General features: G+C 46.1%; 2 protein-coding genes across 2 annotated transcripts in view; both read right to left on the reverse strand.

Annotated features, from left to right (window-relative positions):
* LOC311578123 (uncharacterized protein) overlaps nt 1–3,157 on the reverse strand; it is an 11,375-nt gene extending 8,218 nt beyond the window's left edge. Inside the window, exons 1-4 of the mRNA XM_084747845.1 lie at nt 3,022–3,157; nt 2,629–2,714; nt 1,765–1,903; nt 1,222–1,356 (exon numbers count right to left, since the gene is read on the reverse strand). Of these exons, the coding sequence (XP_084603971.1) occupies nt 1,222–1,356; nt 1,765–1,903; nt 2,629–2,713 (359 nt within the window). The 5' untranslated portion in view covers nt 2,714; nt 3,022–3,157. The remainder of the gene's footprint in view (nt 1–1,221; nt 1,357–1,764; nt 1,904–2,628; nt 2,715–3,021) is intronic.
* A 14,020-nt stretch (nt 3,158–17,177) lies between these two features.
* LOC311589259 (serum amyloid A-5 protein-like) lies at nt 17,178–18,986 on the reverse strand. Its single transcript, XM_084767569.1, has 4 exons — nt 18,880–18,986; nt 18,369–18,460; nt 17,800–17,938; nt 17,178–17,437 (listed from the first exon to the last, which is right to left on the reverse strand). The coding sequence occupies exons 2-4, from the start codon at nt 18,457–18,459 to the stop codon at nt 17,299–17,301; spliced, it is 369 nt and encodes a 122-aa protein (XP_084623695.1). The 5' UTR covers nt 18,460; nt 18,880–18,986; the 3' UTR covers nt 17,178–17,298.
* Between the last annotated feature and the right edge of the window lie 3,317 nt (nt 18,987–22,303).

A 22,303-nucleotide genomic window follows, 5' to 3' on the forward strand; every position in this document is an offset into this window, starting at 1 on the left:
AAACAAACAAACAAACAAAAAACTATACCAGGCAGCAAGACAGTTCTGACCTTTGCTATGCCTTACTGAGAAAAGCATTAGTAAAGATGTTTGACTGTGTTCAAGCAAGCCGCTGGGTTTGAACCCAAACACCCAAATCAAATAAATAAAAAAGGAGACAATGGCTGGGGAGATGGAGCAGTTTGTACGAGGCTTGGGGTACAAGCATTAAAATCTGAGACCAACCCCCAGGACCCGTGTGAAAAAAATCAAATGTGATGGGAAAAGACAGTAATCCCAGCACTGGGAAGGAAGAGCTGGACAGAGCCACGGGGCCACTATCGGGCCAGCCCAGCTGGACTGAACGTCTGTAGAGTTCCAGGCCATTGGGAAACCCTGAGTCAAAAACAGGGCAGACGGTGCCTGAAGGATGAGACTCTGCTTCTGTCTAAAACACAAACACATCTGTCTGCACAGGAAGAACACACACACACACACTCACGCATGAGCACACACACACACATACACAGGCACGCACACACGCACATGCACACACACACATACACATGCACACGCACACATGCATATGCACATATACACACACAGGCACACACACATACACACATGAGTGCGCGCGTGCATGCACGCTCACAGAAACAATATATTGGGAGGCAGTAAGGCATTCTTCTGATGTAATAGATGAAAGTTGGTGGGTAACTGCATTTCATGGCAGAGTATCAAGGTGGCAGTGGCTGAGGCAGAATTCATCACTGGAATCACCCGACATTTGTGTCCTTTGTCCACAGAGGCAGAGAAAAACCAGACTAATGAGCTAATAAAAGAAGAGAGGGTGCAGGAATGGGACAGACACTAGGGTTGGAGGGTAGGATACCAAGATGTCTGGAAACAGGGACTCTCTCACTCACTCCAGAGGCTTGAAGAGTTGAGAGAGCATGAATGAAGAGTGGGTCAGTCATCAGCGCTCTCTGTGTACTCTAACTGCTGAGAACACACCACCGAGGCCTAAACACTCTATTCTAGACTGTGGTCACATTGTTGACCCATTATAACAACCACATCCGCCCACTGAAAACACAGGAACAGGAATGCTCATCACTTATGAATTTATTACACACACGCATAGGTTATCCCCACCCATGATGGACAAAAAGGCGAAGATCCACATGACCCATCCCCAGGCCTCACAGCATAGCCTCCTGAAGCTCAAAGGAGGATGGTCAGTATTTGTCAGGCAGACCCGCAGGTCTGAAGTGATTGGGATCCTTGCCGCTGCGGCCGAATCTGTTGGCTTCCTGGTCAGCCTCGGTGTCCTCGTGTCCACGACCAAAGAGACTCTGAATGCCCTCCCTTGCGTCACTAGGAGGGGCAGGCAAGGAAGGTGTTGGTTACCAAGTTGTGAGGGCACAGTCTGCCCTCCCAGTTCTCCCCTTTGCATGGGATGGCTTTACGAGAAAAGCAGGAAGGACCAGGAAGGAAGGGCCTTCAAGGCCCAGCACTGTTGAGGCCACGCTGGTCACCCTATCCTGAATGAGCAGTGCCAGAGAGGCAGGGCCGAGAATCACTCCCTGTCTGCATTTGCGCGAAGGCCTGGCCAGCATGCGCTGTGTGCTGACTCTGCCCACAGCCCAGGATCGACACTGAGCAGGGATGGAGGAAGTAACTGATTGAGCAAGAAGAGGAGGGGCCACAGACTGGCATGGCCTTCTCTAGGCTCACCAAGAGTCATGCCCGCCACCCACCCCATGTCCCAGCAGTCTGAGGTACCTGATGACTTCAGCGGCCCAGACTCCCCCAGGACCCCTTTGGGCAGCATCATAGTTTCCCCGAGCATGGAAGTATTTGTCTGAGTTTTTCCAGTTGGCTTCCTTCATGTCACTGTAGGCTCGCCACATGTCCCCAGCCCCTGGATGGGAAAGACCACAGGAACGTGAACGCAAAAGCTCTGCCCAAGCCTTAGAGAGGTCAGAAGGGAGGAAAAACACTCGTGGCTTGAGCCTGTGGTCAGAGCAGCCTGAGACCATACTAGACAGAACACCATCCAATCCTACTTAGTCTCTTCAGGTCCCTACTGAGACTCATTATGGGGTGGGGTGTCCCATGTGTCAGCATGGCCAGCAGGCACAGTGCACCTGTGGAGCTGCCTGCTATTACTCGAATGGGAATATGGAATGGAAAGAAGACAGATGTCATCAGAGAGCAGGATTTCATAGCTTCAGCCATATTGGAATGTTGCATCCCTTGTCCCGAGGGCTCACCTGACACTGAGAAGGTTCTCCAGCATTCCTGATGCCTCACAACCCTAATGGATCATCTACTGACAGCCCCTACGCCAGGACATACCCACGACCCATTATTAAGAGTCTAGGACTAAGAGGACACAGCTTCTGCAGTACTGAACCTCCTGGGGGGATGTCACATGCACCTAACAAGTTCCCAGGTGAGACAGCGAGCAGACACATCAACCAGAGAAGGCTGGCCTCAGGCACAGCCAGGTTCAAAGCATGGCTCTGCCACCTTTACAGTCACGAGTCCCAAATGTGTATTTGTGTGCACCTCACACACCCCATGAAAGCACACACTGAGTCAGGGTGCTGACCCTAACCGCCATCCGTCATTAATCAGCCTTACCTTGGTAAGCCTCAGAAATGAATGAAAACCAACTGCTGACTCCTAGGAACAGGGAGCAGAAAACCAAGCCAGTGAGGAGCTTCATCCTGTCAGAATGAAAGGAGAGGTTCAAGGAGACACGCACAGATTTGCACCTCCCCCTGGGCATCTGCTATCCAGGGAGAGGCTCTCTAGGATCACAGTGGGACACCCAGGTGACCTTGCAGCAGCAGGACCAACATCAAAATCACACACTACAAGTCCTGATCCCCTCAACCCTGAGGCGACAGCAAGGCAGAGTAGATAGAGGAAGACAAACACTGAGACCAGATTGCCACCCCCACCCCCCCACACACACACACAGGAGCCGACAGGTCTCTAAGAGTCACAGATGTGTGTGCAAGTCACTGTCACCTGAGTGCTGGAGGAGCAGTGATGGTCTGTGGCTGTCAGGGAGGGCATGCTGGTATTTATGCTGAGACTCCCCACCAGGTACGTGGATGTGGGTGCCCGGCTTGGTCCCTGGGGAAAGTCCCACCATGTCATTTCCAGTCAAAGACCTCCAAAAAAAACTCTCCCTGGACTCGACTATACTCTATTCATGAGTCAGCTCACCCGGTTGTGCAACAAGAGGACGTGGGGCAGCTTTGACTTTTTCTTTTGTTAGCTGTAGGGTTAGGAAGGGCTCCCTCGGGGAGGGGGGGGGGCGGGGACTCCTTAGATGCTGGCGGTGCGGAGTGAGAGGTATTGTCTCCAGGGTCTAGCTTTCTTGGCCGTTGGCCTATGGGGGACTTTATGGGCAAAGTCAGTTGTGTTGAATCCATGACACCTAACGGTGCTCTTATCTGTGATGCCAAGAGGACAGTTGTTCTTAGTGGTTGATTAGCCAATGCCCACAGCCAGGAGGAAGAGCAGAACCTACGAAAGCAGTATGCCCGGAAGGCTGTCAGAGGGATGGAATGCAATAAAGCAGATAGAGGTCTAAGAACGGCTCAGTGGTCAGAGATGAGCACGGACTTTGCTAATATGCAGAAAAACAAGAGAGTCTGTGATTGGACCTGCTCTTTTGTGTGTCCATGGTTGCCCCTGCACTCCCCGGGGGTGGGACCAGAATCCCAAGTTCAGAGCGAGCCTCACAGGTGCCCCACCTTGCAGCCAGTAGCCTGCAGTCCGTGGAGTCCACATGGCGACAGAGTTCAGGAGAAGCTGTGGGGCCTGAGAATCTTCCTCCCGTCCAGCAGAGATCACAACACACAAAGGTTCTCCCAGACACGGCCCAGGTCAGGACGCGGTGCTGAGTCTGGCGAAGAGAAGAGAGAATTTGAAGACATTGCTAGAAGTCTATGAGCCAGGAAATGATCCGCGGGAATCACACATAGGATCCGCAGACACCATTTCCCACTTGTTGAAGCAGCCTGGAGCTTAGTTCAAGCGCGGTACATTCTAGAGACTTGGGAAGGCCTTGAACTTTTGGTTCTCTCAGGACGGGATGACTGGCTTCCGGACGTGCGTGTGTTCAGAGCAATGCTGCGCTCATTGCTTTCCTTTCTCCCCTCGTTTCTTTTCTTCGACAGAAATGTCTGTTCTTATTGCTGTAAACTATCAACCAGTGGGAAGTATTTTGGAGGGACAGCTGAGGAGACAGTGGTGTATACATTCTTTGGAGCAGACTCTGATTGTGGCAGTGGTCAAAAGATTGAGATAGCGAAGGCTGGGTGAGTTCACTGAGGACCATTGTTTCCCTGTGAGGTGCCAGTACAGATTCGATGCTCACGCTAGGAGAGCTTTTGCTGCAGTTATCTTGGAAACAGACACCCAATAGGGCAGACTACTGGCGGAAATGAGTGGCATAGAAGCCATTTGTTTGGATGGAGAGGAATTGGGTTTGAAGCTGAAAAGATACCTCAGAGAATGTTTGACTGGGTGAGGGTGCTGGTTTCAGAGCTGCAGTGAGCGCTTTTTGACAGAGCCAGTGCTGTTGGGCAGGCATGGCGAGCTGTGGGTGAAGCTCTGGCGTGTGCCCTGAGCGGACGGAACACTGGGAATGCTGTTTGCAGAGGACCAAGGACTCTTATTGATGCTGGCAGAGTTAGCAGGGAAAGGGAGACTAGTGAGATCACGTTATCAGGAGAGGATCCTGGGAGGCTGATTCTGGTCACTGAATAAGGGCTGTGCACTGAATGCAAGAGAGGGATCTTAAAAGCAAAAACAAAACAACAACACAATGACGATTGAGAACTCTGGACAGAGGCAGCCCCCTCCCCTCCTCACACTTGGGGCCTCCTAAGGAAGCTGATACTCAGAAGCCAGGCTGACACTTCCCACAAAGATCAAATAGACGGTGAGGTGAAACCATGGGCTGTCTTTCTGGCTCTCTCCAACAGGGCTCTGTCTACTCTTCAAAGCAGGTGGGAGAGAATGGAGGCCCAGAGTAAAGAAAAGAGACAGGCCGGGGAAGGCTGGCTAACAGGAGTGCCTGTGGCTGGCGTATGCTCTTGAGACATCTCTAACGCAAAGTGTTTATGAACAAGTTTGTTGTTGTTGTTGTTGTTGTTGTTGTTGTTGTTGTTGTTGTTCAGAGATGATATCCAGCTTGCAAATGTGGATGTGGGGCTTGGAAACATGGCTCCGTAGTACTGTACTTGCTTTGGGTGTCGCAGATCCTGAGTAGATTAAAACCACATAAAAGAAATAAAGCAAGCCGGGCGGTGGTGGCGCGTGCCTTTAATCCCAGCACTCAGGAGGCAGAGGCAGGCGGATCGTTGTGAGTTCGAGGCCAGCCTGGTCTACAAAGTTAGTCTAGGACATCCAAGGCTACACAGAGAAACCCAGTCTCAAAAAAACCAAAAGAAAGAAAAAATGAATGAAAGCAAAACCACATCCATTACAACTGGCAAGCTAATTCTGCCTTCAGAGATGCTTAAACACAGCATAGAGGGTTCAAGTTTCACCATACTCAGATTTGCTTCCCCTCCCCCCTCTTTGGCTGTCTGAAAGCAAGATGGGTCACCAGCAGCTCTACAGGAGCCACCCACAGAAGTTTGTCCAGCGTTCTCGATCCTGCCTCATGTGATCTAACCACCATGGTCTGGTCTGGAAATACAGGCTCAACATGTGCTGTCAGTGTTTCCGTCAGTACACCATGGACACAGGCTTCGTTAAGTTGGACTGAGGGATCTTAAGTGGATTATTCAAGACTGTCTACCCAGTGAAACTGATCATGCTAGTCTTTGTATGTAAAGAATAAAAGGTCTTCAAAAAAAAAAAGACTCCGGTTCATGGGTCAGAGTCACAATCTACTTGTTACTTCTGTCGTGACCACAGCCTGTCTTCGGAATGATACTGTTACAAAGGAAGAAAAACAAAACCAAATGAACAAATCTACCTCAAAATTCATTCCTCTCAAAGAGCCTGTAAAAGCCTTTAGAGAGCTTAAGAGAGTCTGTAGGAGTCATTCAAGGGCCAGAACACAGGACACAGTGGCCCTCAGCCAGCGCTCTGCCTACTCCAGCTCTCTATTCAGAATTCCATAAGGGAACCTTCCTGGTAATTGGTCCACCCATTGGAAAGATGAAAGGTGGCTTATGGGAATTCTAGGATAGCTGATTAGGTTGGAAAAAGGCCATGGGTCAGGGCAATCAAGTTCAGGCAACAAAACCTGGACATTATCCCCAAGGTACCCAGCATGTTTATCTCTAAGAGTCAGCCCTGTTACAAAACACCAGAGAACCTGTCCAGGAAAGGCCATGACTCCGAGTTCCCATCAAAGACCTCACAATCCAGCCACTTGGCCTTGGAAACATAAGCCCGAAGTGAAGAACCACCTTGGGTTCTGAGGCCTAGAGTGACTGAAACTCTGCCTTATGCTGAAACTCTGGGAGACACCCTGTGTCCTAGAGTAAAAGAGATAATGTCTAAAGGAAAGAGTGGGATGGAATGTGGCCCCTTCTATTCAGCCACTGTCCTACAGTGACTCACGGTGTAGGAAACTGTGCATCAGTGGAGCGATGTTTCTGCTCTCCTGGGTCTTTACTTTGCCTCCAGTGACATGTTCACCTATGCTCAAGCACCCCACAAAGACTGCTGTGAGATGTCCACCACGAGAGCCTAACCACACACAGGTTTAAGCCAATGAAAGGCTTTAGGAGAGCAGGGTTTGGTAACACAAGCTTATCATCCTGCGTTTGGAATGCAGGGACAGGTCATCTTTATGAGTTCGGAGCCAACCTGAGCTTCATAGTGAGTTTCAGAGCCATAGAGGGAGACCCTGTCTCTTCTTAGTGAGACACTGTCTCATGAAAAAGCAACAACAACAAAGCAATAAGTAAAAAATAAAACTGTATCAGGTTGCCAGTGAGCACACTTTGTTTTAGGGATCCCAGTGTAACCCCGATGCTTTCTCAGGGTGAGCTTTTGAGTACAAACCATACCCTTGGTTGACAAAATTCCATTAACCAGAACCATTAGTCAGAAGCAGAACCAAAAATACCAAAACCCAAAGTTTGCACATAAGAGCCTCTTCCAGAGCTCTGGCCTTTGATGCCTTAGGTCTTTGCTATGCATTAGGCAGGTGATGCTGCCAATGGACAAGTCCTATGGCCAGAATAGTACTGTCCTCAGGATCTGGGATCTATTACAAAACAGGAACGTGTTCTGAGACATGCAGAGTCTTAGTTCCTTTCTGTTGCCATAACAAACACAACAAGCAAAGACAATTAGGGAAGAAAGAATTTATTTGTTTCTTACTGTTCCAGAGGAATAAAAATCTATCATGATAGGAGGCACAGCACCAAGTAGTGGCTGGCATAGCAACGGCATCAGGAAGCTCAAAGGCAGGCAGGAAGCAGATAAACAGGAAGTGGGATGAGACTATGAAAGCTCAACGCCCCCCCCCCCGTGCACCCCCCCCCCCCCGCCCAGTGACATACTTCCTCTTAAGGCTCTGCCTCTCAGAGGCTCCACAAGTGTCCCAACAGTTCCACCACGTGGGGACCAAGTGGTCAAATACCAGAGCGTAAGAGGGGCATTTCTCATCCAAATCACCAATATGGCAAGAGACGACCAGGTCATTGTGCGAGCATCTTAGACTGGACCCACTCCAAGTTAGACAAGATAGATCATTTCATCCATATGGCCTCTAGGGACAATAAAGAGAGAGTGAACCTCGGGCACATGAAGCTGTTGCTGACCCAGCAGGGAAGACTCCTCGGCATTAACTTGTTTAACCAGAGGAAGAAGGGCATTGGTTATAAACAGGAATGGAGTCACTCTTTACCATTATCCAATTCTGTGTAGAATCACGTGTCCAGTGAGTTTGTGTGAATGACAGCCTAACAGTGGTTCTGTTTGTTTGTTTTGGGTTGTTTGGTTGTTTGATTTTTGGCTTGGTTTGGGTAGCTTTGTTTGGGTTTGAAAATAGGAGCCAGGAATTCTCTGGGTAGCCTTACCTGTCCTGGCTCGTGCTCTGTAGATCAGGCTGGCCTCAAACCTGCCACTGCCTCCCAAAGTGCTAAGATTAAAGGCGTGTGCCACACACACCCCATGCTCCAGCTGCACTGTAACTGTCTTGTATACACCAGTCCCACCCACATCTGAGCAGGACCTTGATATATGACGCTCACGTGGCCATGCTGTCACTAGGCAATATGACGTTTCTGTTCCATTATACTTTCATGGGTGTCAGTGACTAAAGTGCTGGGGTTTTATCCATGGCTGTGTTTTATCACATGCCAAGGGTTCTCTGGGTATGTCTATTTGACAGTCACTGAACCAGATGTGGAAGAAGGAGTGGAGCTCAAGTCCAGGATACGGTTCCATAGATGTGCGACTGGTCATGAGGGGAACGGTGATGCATGCTTAAGAGACACCCCCATAAATATTAAATAACAAAATGGGTAATAACAGAAAATATATAAAGGAGTGATTGTGTAGAAAAGTTCATTTAAGGAACAATTAGAGCACAAGATCACATTTAACTTAGGATTGCCATCTCCCATGAAGTAAAAACAAGAAATAAAACAAATGAGTGACCAGCAGCTTAGCTGTCCAAGTCTACTGTCCATTTCCTCCCTGGCTTCTTGGAAGCAGACTGGCAGCTACTGCCTTGAGGCATAGGAGGAGGAGTGTCCCTGGTTCACCTCTTCGGACAAGTCAGTCACAAATGTTGTGTTCCAAAGGACTTAGTGAAGAGAATGGACGTCTAACACTGGTGAAGTGTGTTCCTTCTGAAGCTGGTACCCAAGAAGAAGGGCAAACCCTGTTGCCATGGTGAGCAAGAGGTTTTTCCCCAGGAGCATCTGAAGGTGCCAGCAGGTGCTGTGTGCACACCTCTGCACCTCTCCCTCATGCATGGGCTTCCTGCCTTCTGCAGCCTGCTAGGCCTTGTTTGTTGGAATGAGTCAGGGCAAAGGACACTGGGAAAGGGAGGGAGGACTCAGTCCTTACCCTCCTGTCTGCAGCAGTGACACGACTGCGGAGTTTGCACCAGCAGCGTGCGTCAGCAGACAAGCCAGCTCTGTCCGATTCACAGATTGCTTCTGCCTGCCTGTGCAAACGTATACACTGCCTGACAAACAAATCATGCCACAAACCCATAAAATTGGTGCAGCTATGGTCTCATTTACAGACGTACTTTTAATACTATTTTCCAAGCTTTGTTTGTAGTGAGTGTGGGTACCTGATAATCAAAGACTATACCATAAGGAGAACCTGACACTGTCCTGTGAAAGTAAGATAAGAATGTTCTGGAAGCCCTTTTTATCCCCATGTTGAGAGCTGCTAGTTTTGACTGGGTTACTCTGTTTGAGGGGCCTTAAGAGCTGATATATTCAATTTCCTGTGTCTCTAACCTATAGTAGCACAGAGCTAAATGACCATGAGCTCCAGGTTGTCTACCAGCCCCTTCTTCAGTCTAGATTCTGGAGAGTTCTAGATGCTTGGGGAAAATACATGAACTCTCGCAGCCTTGGTTTTTCTTCTTCTCAGAAACAGAAATAAAACTGGCCCCATGGAATGTAAGGATAAGAAAAAAACAACACACCCATAAGGATGATAAGTGCTTGCTGTCTGTTAGTGGCGAAAGCATGGTACGTGGGGCTCAGGCCTTTATTTCCTTCCTTTTTTTTCCCCCAAGACCGGGTCTCTCTGTGTAGCCTTGGCTATTCTGTACTCACTTTGTAGACCAGGCTGACCTGGAACTCAAAGCAATCCACCTGCCTCTGTCTCCCGAGTGCTGGGATTAAAGGCGTGCGCCATCATGTCAGGCTACTTTCTTTCTTTCTTTTTCTTTTTTAAGATTTATTTATTTATTTATTTATTTATTTATTTATTTATTTATTATGTATAGTGTTCTTACCTACATGAACACCTGCACACCAGAAGAGGGCACCAGATCTCATTATAGATGGTTGTGAGCTACCATGTGGTTGCTTGGAATTGAACTTAGGACCTTTAGAAGAGCAGACAGTACTCTTAACCTCTGAGCCATCTCTCCAGCCCCCTGCCTTTCTTTCTATAGACAACATATTCATAAATTTCCATTTACCCCTTCACAGTCTTTGACTGCCCTCTAGAGCCAGATGCTGACTAGATACTGATGACTCATCAGTGTCTTTCCCAGGCTCTCCTCTGTATCAGCTGCTGAAAATTACTCCAAGATCTCATTCTTCTGGGCCTCGGTCACTCTCCTGATCAAATCGTTCTGGACCCAGGGTCTTTGCAGTCACCACTCCATCTTCTAGAACACTGTTCTCCCGTCTGGTCACAGGGATCTTGTCTCAGATCCTAGTTGATGATGTCATGTCGGGAAGGACCCAGATCATCCAGCAGGTAAGGTATATCGTGAACTGAGCCTCTTTCTGCTCATGTTCCCTCTCCATCCATAAATATTGAAGCCCAGGGTATCAGGACCAATACACAGCTGATGATGTTGTGTCATAATGACAAGACCTATGCATGAGATCAACAAAGACTTCAAAGAAATTAAGAGAAAATCAAAATGAAAGAAAATCCAAAGAAATCCTCAGGGTTGTTTCTGTGAAAGCAAACCGTGGTGTCAGGGTGGAGTGAAGGTCATCAGAGAGCTCAGCTCAGCTGAGTGCATGGTGTTCTCTGTAGACTCAGTTTTCTTAACCAAAATATTTTATTAACAACTTATTGACCAAGCCTACGTCAATTATAACCTGATTAACCAAAACAGTAGGAAATGAAGATTAATTGACACAACAACAAAACCTTAAGGATAACAGTCCTGAGGAACGATTCTCTGAGCGGGAGCCGCAGGATTCCTTCCACTGGAACCGTGGTTAATAAGACCTCAGAGCCTCAGCAGGAGCCGGAGCTCCGAAGCCTTCCCTCAAGCGGATTTCTCTAGGAGCATCTTGAAGGGCAGCGATGAACAGCCAAATCTATCCCAAGTCTCCAATCCGACCCGTCGCCAGTTCTGGGCTCATTTATATATCTCCTCCCAGAGTCTGTCCATGGGATCTTTTTCATCTGGTAGCAATTAAGCTCCTGCACGAGGTGGTTGCTCTTCTAGTGAATTAACATCACCTGTTCTCTTTCTAGACTGTTCGATCCCACACTTGGGATCCTAAAGAACAGGTTTCTCTCCTTCAGCTCCTCCTTTCTATTTAATAAAATAAGCTATATACAACAAACTAAGAATTGCCCATTAAGTCAACATTTATAAGGACCATTTGGAGTTAACAATTTTAAAGAGATTATTCCACTGTCCTATACTACTGGTTCTTTTAACTAAACCTATAGTAAAACTGTGGCTATATAGTCTTCAACCCCACCTGAGACCCCAGAAGGAAAAACTATCTAATATGAAGGAAGTGCAGGCAAGCGACTTCCAGAAGTATTGACAGGACAGACAGCTGATTGTCTGGACAGTGACAAGTTCCTCTCCATCGTTGGGGCATCCAGTCTTCAGCCAGCCGGCCCAAGGCATTTGACAGACTGTTTCTGGACTGTCACAAGTTTCTCTCCATGGTAGGTGCATCCCATCTTCAGCCAGCCAGTTCAAAGCATCTCAGAGACTGCTCTGAAGCAAGAATCCTGAAGAAGTAGCCCATCTGGTCTCTGCAAGGCTGGGCAATCAATTTCTCTGTATCAGGCTTAATCATATCAGACGGTCATTCTCTCATCAGTGGTAGAGATAAGCAAAGTTCCTTAGTCCAGTGGCTATCTGCCACTATCGTTTCTTGATGCCCGCATAATTAGACTGGAGGCACTGCCAGGAATGAATGTCTCTCTGTCATAAAAGCCCTTTATTATTAAATACCATTTTCTGTAGATCTCTGAAGTGTTTGAAGACCATCTATCTATCATCTACCTATTCCTTGGAAAACATATACAAAAATCTAAATAAAACTTATTCTATAATTAAGTAATCTAGTATCTAGCAAGAGTTATAAGTGACCAACTACCAATTTCTATTTCTAATCCTGAACAAGTTATAACAGCTATTTTTCACCTTTTCAAATAAGTTGAGCATGTATAATACATTAAATAAATGTCCAACAAAATGATCTCATGTTTATACCAACATACAATATACAATTTAAGTTCCATTAACATAACATATATAATACATAAAGCAAAAGTTGAAAAAGGAAAACAATCTTAAATTTCCATCAATCTACAATACCAATGTGAAATATTTGAATACCAATGTAAATTATTTGAGGCTAGTAGATTCAATAATCTACTTTTTATTCTATAAACCAATATCCTCCCTTCCTTCCCCCCCTTTCCTTAATATTAGATGGGATAGAAAGATAAGAGAGAAAGAAAGATAGAAGAAAGAAATCCCCAAATGAAACTTTTATTAATTGTAACTAACCCACCAAAAACCACTACCCCACCTATTGGGAATGGGGGCATTGCTCTCTCAAAATTACTTTTTGCTGTTTGGGAGAAAAACATATTTGGGTACCCTTAGAAAAATAATATATTGGCCAAGCGCTGGAAAAGCTAGCTGTCAAAATTTTTTTAATCTATCCTTTTGGCTAGCCGTTTTATTGTTAATATGCATGCAATTTCTGGAGGAAGCAGCAGCGCCAGAGGCAGAAGTTCGATCTTCATCATTGTCCTGTTTTTTCTCTGAAAGTAAGCAAACTTTTGAAATCACTAGTATAGGTATGTTAGTACATATATAATTTTTCAAGGAAAGATCAGTTGAGGCACCTTGCTCGAGGTGCCAGAAGCATGTTTTTTGGGTTTATATCACCCAGGCTGCCTGCTTCGTCTTCAGCGTTCTGCTTTTTGCAAATAATACAGGGCTCTACCTGCATATACACCAACAGGCCAGAAGAGGGCATTAGTTCTCCAAGCTGTATGAAACAATATCAAGCTGTAAGAACCAGGCAGCTATTAAGATTCACTTGCTATATTGTCAGATCTAATCTTTATAAGTTTGGTTGGTAATCATATTTTTTCACTCCCTGTGGAAACATAAGCATACCCATCTTAAAACTATTGCAGGTTTCCATTTCATACTAGACAAATCCTTATAGAATATTGGTTGTCCCAGCTCCTCAGTTTTTTCTATCACCCAATGTCTCTCCACAGCTGACGTCCATTCATCATTCACATTAAGAAAATTTAGAGTCAACAAAGCATTATTTAATCGGTCCCTGGGTGTCTTTACCCTTCCTTTTTGTTTAATAAGCATTTCTTTTAAAGTACGATTAGCTCTTTCCACAACTGCTTGTCCTGTGGGGTTGTGAGGTATACCAGTAACATGTTTTATATTATAATACATAAAGAAGTTTTTCATCTTAAGGGACACATATGCAGGAGCATTGTCAGTCTTAATTTGTGCAGATATTTCCATAAATGCCATTACTTTCAGTAAATGAGTAATCACACAGTCAGCCCTTTCAGAACGTAAGGCAGTTGCCCATTGAAAACCTGAATATGTACTGATGGTATGATGCACATACCTCATTTTTCCAAATTCTGTAAAATGAAGCACATCCATCTGCCAAAGTTCATTCCTTTTGTTACCTCTAGGGTTAATTCCAGCAGGCAATGGTATTTGACTATATAAGGAACATGTAGGACACTTATTAATTATTTCTCTGGCTTGTTGCCAAGTGATAAAGAATCTTTTCTTCAACCCCTTACCATTGACATGATGTTTTTCATGAAAATTTGAGGCTTCGAATACATTACCTATCAATAATTTGTTGATCTCTTCATTTCCTTGTGCCAATGGACCTGGTAACTCTGTATGAGATTGAATATTAGTAATATACAAGGGATAATTTCCGCTTCTAATGACCTGTTGCAGTTATATAAACAATGTAGTCAATTCTGTGTTATCAGGAGTAAATTCAGCAGTTTCTATATGCAAAACAACTCTTTCAGCATATTGAGAGTCAGTAATTATATTAAGAGATTCAGGAAAATCTAACAGTACCATAAGCATGGCTTATAGTTCTGATTTTTGAACTGATGTAAATGGACTTTTAAAGACCTTAGTTATTTTATCAGACTTATAACCAGCCATACCTGATTTATTTGCATCAGTGAAGAAGGTGGGTGCCCTTGAGATTGGTGACCTCTTTACAATACTTGGAAGGATCCAATTAGTTCTTTTTATAAACTGTATATGTTTGCTTTTTGGATATCTATTTTTAATGTCTCCCAAATAGTTACTATAAGCTTTTTGCCAATCTTCATTAATTACCCATAATGACATAATCTCAGAATCAGTAAGAGGCACTACAATTTCCGCCCGGTCCATCCCTGACAGTCAGCACACCCTATTCTTCCCTTTGTAATCAATTCAGAAATTTTCTCTGTGTATGTCTTCAATTTTTTGCTTTGTTTATTTGCCAGGAATATCCACTCTATGATTCTGTCTTCCCTTTGCATAAGAAGCCCAGTAGGAGAATGTTTTGAAAGCAAAATAACCAGAATGCAACCAGGTTCCTCTACCAGCTCCCAAGCTCTCAAGGCTACTTTACGACATTGTTCACTCACTCTATCTTCAGCTTGAATTTGTTCTCTTAAGTTAGTATATTTTCCTTCCCCTAGCAATTGATCTCTATTAATATTTATTCCCTGTGTCCTATTTTCTTGTTCTATTTCTTACAACCTCTGTTCGCCACCATGATAACCACTTTAACTGTTGTGCTGCTTCCAATACCGCTGAAAGTAAATATTTCCAATCTTAGGGAACAAGTCTATTCTGAGTGGCCCAGCTGTTTAACATTTGTTTAACGAAGGCAGAGTGCATACCATATTTGACGACGGATTCCTTAAAATGTTTTAAATCCATCATGTCTACAGGATGCCAGGCCATTTCATCATAACCCTCAGCACCATTTTGCGCTGGCACATGTCTTACAGTGACTGGAAAAGCTGAAGGTGTCTGGGTGACTGTGGAGGTGTCCTCCACCGGAACATTTTCCTCCAAAGACCTTTTGGTCTGTCTGCCTTCCTTTTCCTCTGGTTTCTGACCTTCTCCACCCTTTTTAACCAAAGGTGCCTTCTGGTTTTCCAGCCCTTCCAGTTTTTTCTGCATTTTACCCATTTGTTCAGTCAAGTCAGTAATTCTTTGCAACAGAATAGAGCTTATTGACTCTTCTGAGTTTTGCACTTTATTGATCTTTCTGCCAAACCTTTTAAATATGTTATACAGTAAAAAGACCAAGAAAAAACAAAAAAAAATCCCATCTGGATGTAAGGCAGGAAAGGATTTTGTAACAGCAGCTGTGATTTTGCTGACACCCTGGAAAAACAATACTATCTCTTGAAAACCATTATCTTCCTCCACAACATTAGAAGTTAAATTATCCATGATGTCCAAACCACATTGGGCACCACTTGTAGACTCCCAGTTTTCTTAACCAAAATATTTTATTAACAACTTATTGACCGAGCCTATGTCAATTATAACCCGATTAACCAAACAGTAGGAAATGAAGATTAATTGACACAACAACAAAACCTTAAGGATATCAGTCCCTAGGAACAATTCTCCAATTGAGAGCTGCAGCATTTCTTCCACTGGAACCGGGGGTAATAAGACTTCAGAGCCTCAGTAGGAGCCAGAGCTCTGAAGCCTTCCCTAGGGCGGATTTTTTTTAGTTAATTGTTTTTTTATTAATGTATTCTTGTTACATCTCAATGGTTATCCCATCCTTTGTATCCTCCCATTCCTCCCTCCCTCCCATTTTCCCCTTACTCCCCTCCCCTATGCCTGTTCCTGAGGGGGATTACCTCCCCCTGTATATGCTCATAGGGTATCAAGTCTCTTCTTGGTAGCCTGCTATCCTTCCTCTGAGTGCCACCAGGTCTCCCCTTCCAGGGGATATGGTCAAATATGAGGCAGCGGATTTCTCTAAGAGTGTCTTGAAGGGCAGCAATGAACAGCCAGATCTATCCCAAGTCCCCAATCTGCCCCACCACCAGTTCTGGGCTTATTTATATAGCTCCTCCCAGAGTCTGTTCACAGGACCTTTTTCATCTGGTAGCAATTAAGCTCCTGCACGAGGTGGTTGCCTTTCTAGTGAATTAACATCACTTGTTCTCTTACTAGACCATTCAATCCCACACTTGGGACCCTAAAGAGTGGGTTTCTCTCCTTCAGTTCTCTCTGCAGCAATTGTGTCTGCTTCTATGGCTTTGGGGACAGCTTGTGAATCTTTGAACTTCCCTGAGCCTTGTAATCGTCTTTGACAGCCTCTGCCCTCCAGGAGGGCACGTTTAATACAGAAGACATATCGAGATAGCACACCATTCAGGCTTCAAATAAACTAGGAAAGGACAGTTGCACTCAGGTGTTGTGGCACACATTTGCAGCCCCCGCTTTTGGGAAGCAGAGGAGGAGGCTGTCAGGTGTGAGGCCTGCTTCCGTCATCCAGCAGGTTGGAGAGCAGCCTGTAACACCTTGTGAGACCTTGCCTCAGAAACAGGAGCATAGAGGGTAGTGACTCAGCTGTACATGTGTGGCCTGGCTTAGACAACTCCTTGTATTCAGTGATCAGGAGACACCACACAGCACAAAGATAGATAGATAGATGATGGATAGATCATGGGTCCAAAGATAGATAGATACATTGATAGATAGATAGATAGATAGATAGATAGATAGATGATGGATAGATCAATCCACAGATAGATAGATAGATGATAGATACATAGATCAATACATAGGTAGCTGGATAGATAGATAGATAGATGAAAAAAAACAGAAAAAAATCTGATGGACTCTCTTGGTGGAGTGAATGTAAACTGGTGGATGATTGGTTTTTAACTCTCAAGGAAATGGACAAAAGACAACGGTGGCAGTGGCCTGGAGGAGGCATAGTGCTGCAGTCTTCCTGCGGCTGTGTCTCCTGTCACCACAGTTGGTGGAAATCAAACTAACACACTACAAGAAGAGAAAGTTGACAAGGACGGTGAAGGCCAGCTCTGAGGTCTGAGTCTGGACACATTAATGCCGTAGTCCTTTGTGACATTTAAACAATGTCCCAAGCTGATGTCTCTTCCGTGTGCTTCTGTATGGGTCAGGCCACCTCCCCTCCTTGTGAGAAATCACACACAGTTGCAAGTTATTTCTTCTTGTCCGTGTTTATTACACACCTACTATGAGTTGTCTAATAAGTTTTGTGGGTCCAAGACTGAACACCTCTGGCCACAGCTCGCAGCGTCCCGTGGCAGGAAGAAGGAAGTTCAGTATTTGTCAGGCAGGTTCGTAGGTCTGAAGTGATTGGGATCCTTGCCGCTGCGGCCCCATCTGTTGGCTTCCTGGTCAGCCTCGGTGTCCTCGTCTCCACGGCCCATGAAACTCTGAATGTTTTCTCTTGCGTCACTAGGAGGAACAGACAAGGAGCAGATGGGTCAGCAAGCTGTGTCAACAGTCTACCCTCCCGGTTTTCCCCTCTGCATGGCATGGCTTCAGGGGGAAACCAGGAAGGGCCAGGAGGGAGGAGCTGAGGCGCTGCTCAGCCCAGCTGTCACCCCACACTAGATTAGCACCACCAGAACACAGGGCTGACAGTCACTCCGTGTCTGCATTTGGGAACAGGCTCCCATAGCATGGCTGTGCGCCGACTCTGCCCACAGCCCAGGGGAGCCTCGCATGAGCATGGTTTCTCCAGAGCTCATCTTCCACTGCTTTCCCCAGGAGAGTCATGCCTGCCACCCACCCGGAGTCCCAGCAACCTGAGGTACCTGAGGAATTCAGCGACCCAGACTCCACCAGGACCCCTTTTGGCAGCTTCATAGTTCCCCCGAGCATGGAAGTATTTGTCTGAGTTTTTCCAGTTGGCTTCCCTCATGTCAGTGTAGGCTCGCCACATGTCCCCAGCCCCTGGATGGGAAAGACCACAGCAACATGAACCTAAAGAACCTGCCCAAGCCTTAGAGAGGACAAAGGAATCGATTGAGTCGGGTTAGAGCAGCCTGAAGCTCACACAGCCACGGCCAGGGCACCCCACGGCCGGTTCTGAGAGTGCAGGTGCAGGGAAAGACTGGTGTGGACCTCGGTGGTGTCACAGCTCTCTAGGTGATGCCACCGGGACCTCATATTGTTCACAAATGCATTTAGGAAGTGTCAGGTGGACTTGACAGGCAGACGGGATTGCCTCAAGCCCAGCCGGGTTGGGATCTCTGCTCTGCCTCCTGCTGTGTGCAGTGCACATCAGGGATCCCTGCAGGACTCCCTGGTCCATCCTGCCAAGCAGGCCAGTGAGTCCAACCCTCTGACCCCTCAGGAGACCCCTGAGGCAGTTGCCCCTTACCGTGGTAAGCCTCACTAATAAAATCAAGCCAACTTCTACTGCTGACTCCCAGGACCAGGGAGCAGAAAATGAGGCCGGTGAGAAGCTTCATCCTGTGGAAATGAGAGGGGAGAATTGAGGTGATACTCACAGGCTGGTGCCCCCTGCCTTGTGCATCTCTCCAAGGAGGCTCTTCTTAAAGCTGTTCATGTGTGTCCTAGCATTGCCCCCTGAGACCTCAAAGCAGGCCCCCCTCAGAACCACGGTGCCTCAGCTCTGACCCCACCCTGCCTGCTGAACTGCCTCTGTCTAGGGAGGCAGCCCAGGCAGCAGTGAGGGAGCTGGAGGCAGAGACAAGGTTGCCTGCCCCTCAGGGGCCTCTGATTCAGTAGGAAGCTCTTCCTATGGGTCCCCTCAGCCTGGCACAGACACCACAGCAGGTGAACAGAAGCGAGGAGGTTCCCTTGAGAGGAGAGCACGCTTGCTGACACACAGCACACAGTGAGTGTCTGTGCTTGGGTCTGGCCCTCACCTGATGTCTGCTGAGCGCAGCTGGTGGGCTGTGGCTGTAGGTGAGAGGAGCCTGGTATTTATGCTGAGCCTGCCTGCTGAGGTCAGGGCCAGGGAGAGCCTGGCGTGGTGCCTGGGGAAACTCCCAGGACCTCATTTTTTGTAAAGACTGCAACAGAAAGCCTCCTGGTGCCCACTGAGCTCTTCATCCACAGGTCATTTTCCCCAATTGTGCAATGTGGACACACGAGACTGTTTTTTCTGTCTTGGTAGTCTTCTGGCTCAGAGTAGATAACTGGTCAATACTTCGTGAAGTGAGCATGCCGAGAGGCAGGCAGTGTCCATCTCAGAAGAGGATCAGGGCTCCTAAGAAAAGCCATTAGAAACATTTTTGTAGCCAACACTTGCTTTCCCAGCCATTGCCTCTGGTTGGATTTCTTTTCTTCCTTCCTTTCTTTTCTTTTCTTCTTTTTTTTTCTTTTCCTTTTTTTCTTTTTCTTTTTTGGTACTGATCTTAAGTCCTTCTCCCTCTGCCCCTTCCCTCTGTTTCCAAGACAGGATTTCTCCGTGTAGCCTTGGCTGTCCTGGACTTAACAGATCTACCTACCTCAGCCTCCCCAGTGGTGTGTTTACAGGCTTGAGCCACCACTGCCCAGCTGACCCAAATGTCTTTGAGTTCAACTTTAAACTAATATTGCTTCACTGAGCAGCCAGCCCCAGCAGACGTTGTGTGTTTCTGGAGGTACTTCTAGCACTTTCGCTAGCATAAGGTTTCAGCTCTTAGCGAGGACACTTGTGCCTCTACTTGCTTGGTAATGTGACAAATGGATTAAGCCAACTGGCCCCACAGAGACCGGGTATTAGAAGGGCCTTACAGCCCGGCGTGGTGGTGCACGCCTTAAATCCCAGCACTGCGAGGCAGAGGCAGGTGGATCGCTGTGAGTTTGAGGCCAGCCTGGTCTACAAAGTGAGTTCAGGACAGCCAAGGCTACACAGAGAAACCCTGTCTCAAAAAACAAAAACAAAAACAAAGAAGGGCCTTACTCCTTCTTTACTTCTGTCCTAGAAGTATGAAGTCAGGGATGGGGCTTTGGGTGTGAAGAACTAAGAAACCAGTTAGGAGGACTGAGCCAAAGCAGCCTCTCTCAAAGAAAACAGCCCTTCAGGGAAATGCTAGGCCAGGCAGGTGAAAGGTGGAGATAGCTTGCAGAGCTGTATTTGCCTTGAGGATTACTCTTAGATCAGTGCTGCCATCACACCACCCTGTATGATGAATTAGGAACACAGCCTGCTGCCATCCAGAAAACAATCCGTCTTGCTATTCTTTTTTATTTTGTATTTATTTATTTATTTTTTCATTTTTTTTCTCCTTTATTAATTTATTCTTGTTACATCTCAATGGTTATCCCATCCCTTGTATCCTCCCATTCTTCCCTCCCTCCCATTTTCCCCTTACTCCCCTCCCCTATGACTGTTCCTGAGGGGGATGACCTCCCCCTGTATATGTTCATAGGGTATCAAGTCTCTTCTTGGTAACCTGCTGTCCTTCCTCTGAGTGTCTATGTAATTTATTCAGATTACATCTCGATTGTTATCCCCTCACTTGTATCTTCCCCTTCTCCCTCTCCCTCCCTTTTTCATCCTATCCTTCTCTCCTATGTCTGTGACAGGAGGGGACCTCCTCCCCCACCATATGATCACAGCCTATCAGGTCTCACCCTGGTAGCCTGCTTACTTTTCCTCTGAGTGCCACCAGGTCTCCCCACCAAGGGGAAACGGTCAAATAGGGGGCACCAGAGTTCATGTCCCAGTCAGTCCGTGCTTTCCACACAACTGCGGTGAATATGCTGGACATTGGCCAGATCTGGATAGGGGTTGTAGGTTTACTGTATGCATTGTCCTTGGCTGGTACAGCAGTTAGAGCAGCCCCCTGGGTCCAGATCTGCCAGCCTTGATGGTGTCTTGTAGGTTTCTAGGACCCTCTGGATCTTTCTATTTCCCCATTCTCCCTTACCTCTCTCACCTGGAGTCCCAATAGGAAGTTCCAGTATCTATCCCAATCTCCTGCTAAGTGAAGACTTTCCAGGGACATCTCTGTTGGGCTAGTGTCCAATTATAAGTGAGTCTATACCATGTGAGTCTTTCTAGGTCTGGGTTAACTCACTCAGGATGATCATTTCTAGTTCTATCCATTTGCCTGCAAATTTCAGGATTTCCTTGTTTTTAATAGCTGAGTAGTATTCCAAAGTGTAAATGTACCACAGTTTCTTTATCCATTCTTTGACTGAGGGACATCTAGGTTGTTTCCAGGTTCTGGCTATTATGAATAAGGTTGAGCATGCTATGAACATGGTTGAGCATATGTCCTTGTTATGTGGTGGAGCATCTTTTGGGTATATTCCAAGGAGTGTAATAGCTGGGTCTTGAGGTAGCCCTATTCCCAGTTTTCTGAGAACGTTCCAGATTGATTTCCAAAGTGGTTGTACAAGTTTGCACTCCCACCAGCAATGAAGGAGTGTTTCCCTTTCTCCACATCCTCACTAACATGTGCTGTCACTTGAGTTTTTAAAATTTTTTTAGATTTATTTATTTATTATGTATACAGTGTTGTATCTGCACGTACATCTGCAGGATAGAAGAGGGCATCAGATCACATTATAGATGATTATGAGCCACCATGTCGTTGCTGGGAATTGAACTCAGGACCTCTGGAAGAGCAAGTGGCACTCTTAACCACTGAGCCATCTCTCCAGCCCTGTCACTAGAGTTTTTGATCTTAGCCATTCTGATGGGTGTAAGATGGAATCTCAGAGCTGTTTTGATTGACATTTCTCTGATGACTAAGGACGTTGATCACTTCTTTAAGTATTTTTCAGCCATTCCATATCCCTCTGTTGAGAATTCTCTGTTTAGTTCTAAGCCCCATTTCTTAACTGGGTTATTTGGCTTGGTGGTGTTTAATTTCTTGAGCTCTTTTTATATTTTGGATATTAGTCCTTTGTCAGATGTAGGGTTGGTGAAGATCTTTTCCCACTCTGTAGGCTGTCTTTTTGTTTTGTTGACAGTGTCTTCTGCCTTACAGAAGCTTCTCAGCCTCATGAGGTCCCATTTATGAATTGTTGACCTTAACGCCTGAGCTGTTGGGGTTCTGTTCAGGAAGTTGTCTCCTGTGCCAATGTGCCCCAGGCTTTTCCCCACTTTTTCCTCTAATAGATTTAGTGTCTCTGGTTTTAAGTTGAGGTCTTTAATCCATTTGGACTTGAGTTTTGTACATGGTGATAAATATGGGTCTAATTGCATTTTTCTACATGTAGACACCCAGTTAGACCAGCACCATTTGTTGAAGATGCTATCCTTTTTCCACTGAATAAATTTGTCTTCTTTGTCAAAAATCAAGTGTCTATAGGTGTGTGGATTTATTTCTGGGTCTTCGATTCGATTCCAAT

The sequence above is a fragment of the Acomys minous genome (assembly GCF_964271855.1).
Source record: "Acomys minous genome assembly, chromosome: 2".
In the NCBI taxonomy this organism is placed as follows: Eukaryota; Metazoa; Chordata; class Mammalia; order Rodentia; family Muridae; genus Acomys; species Acomys minous.

Excerpts from the sequence above, each read along its gene's own strand:
- LOC311589259 (XM_084767569.1), bottom strand. The coding sequence starts at position 18,459 with ATGAAGCTTCTCACCGGCCTCATTTTCTGCTCCCTGGTCCTGGGAGTC. Across the intron at positions 17,939-18,368 it reads TATTAGTGAGGCTTACCACG|GGGCTGGGGACATGTGGCGA; the intron begins GTAAGGGGCAAC and ends TTTCCCATCCAG. Across the intron at positions 17,438-17,799 it reads TGGGTCGCTGAATTCCTCAG|TGACGCAAGAGAAAACATTC; the intron begins GTACCTCAGGTT and ends TGTTCCTCCTAG.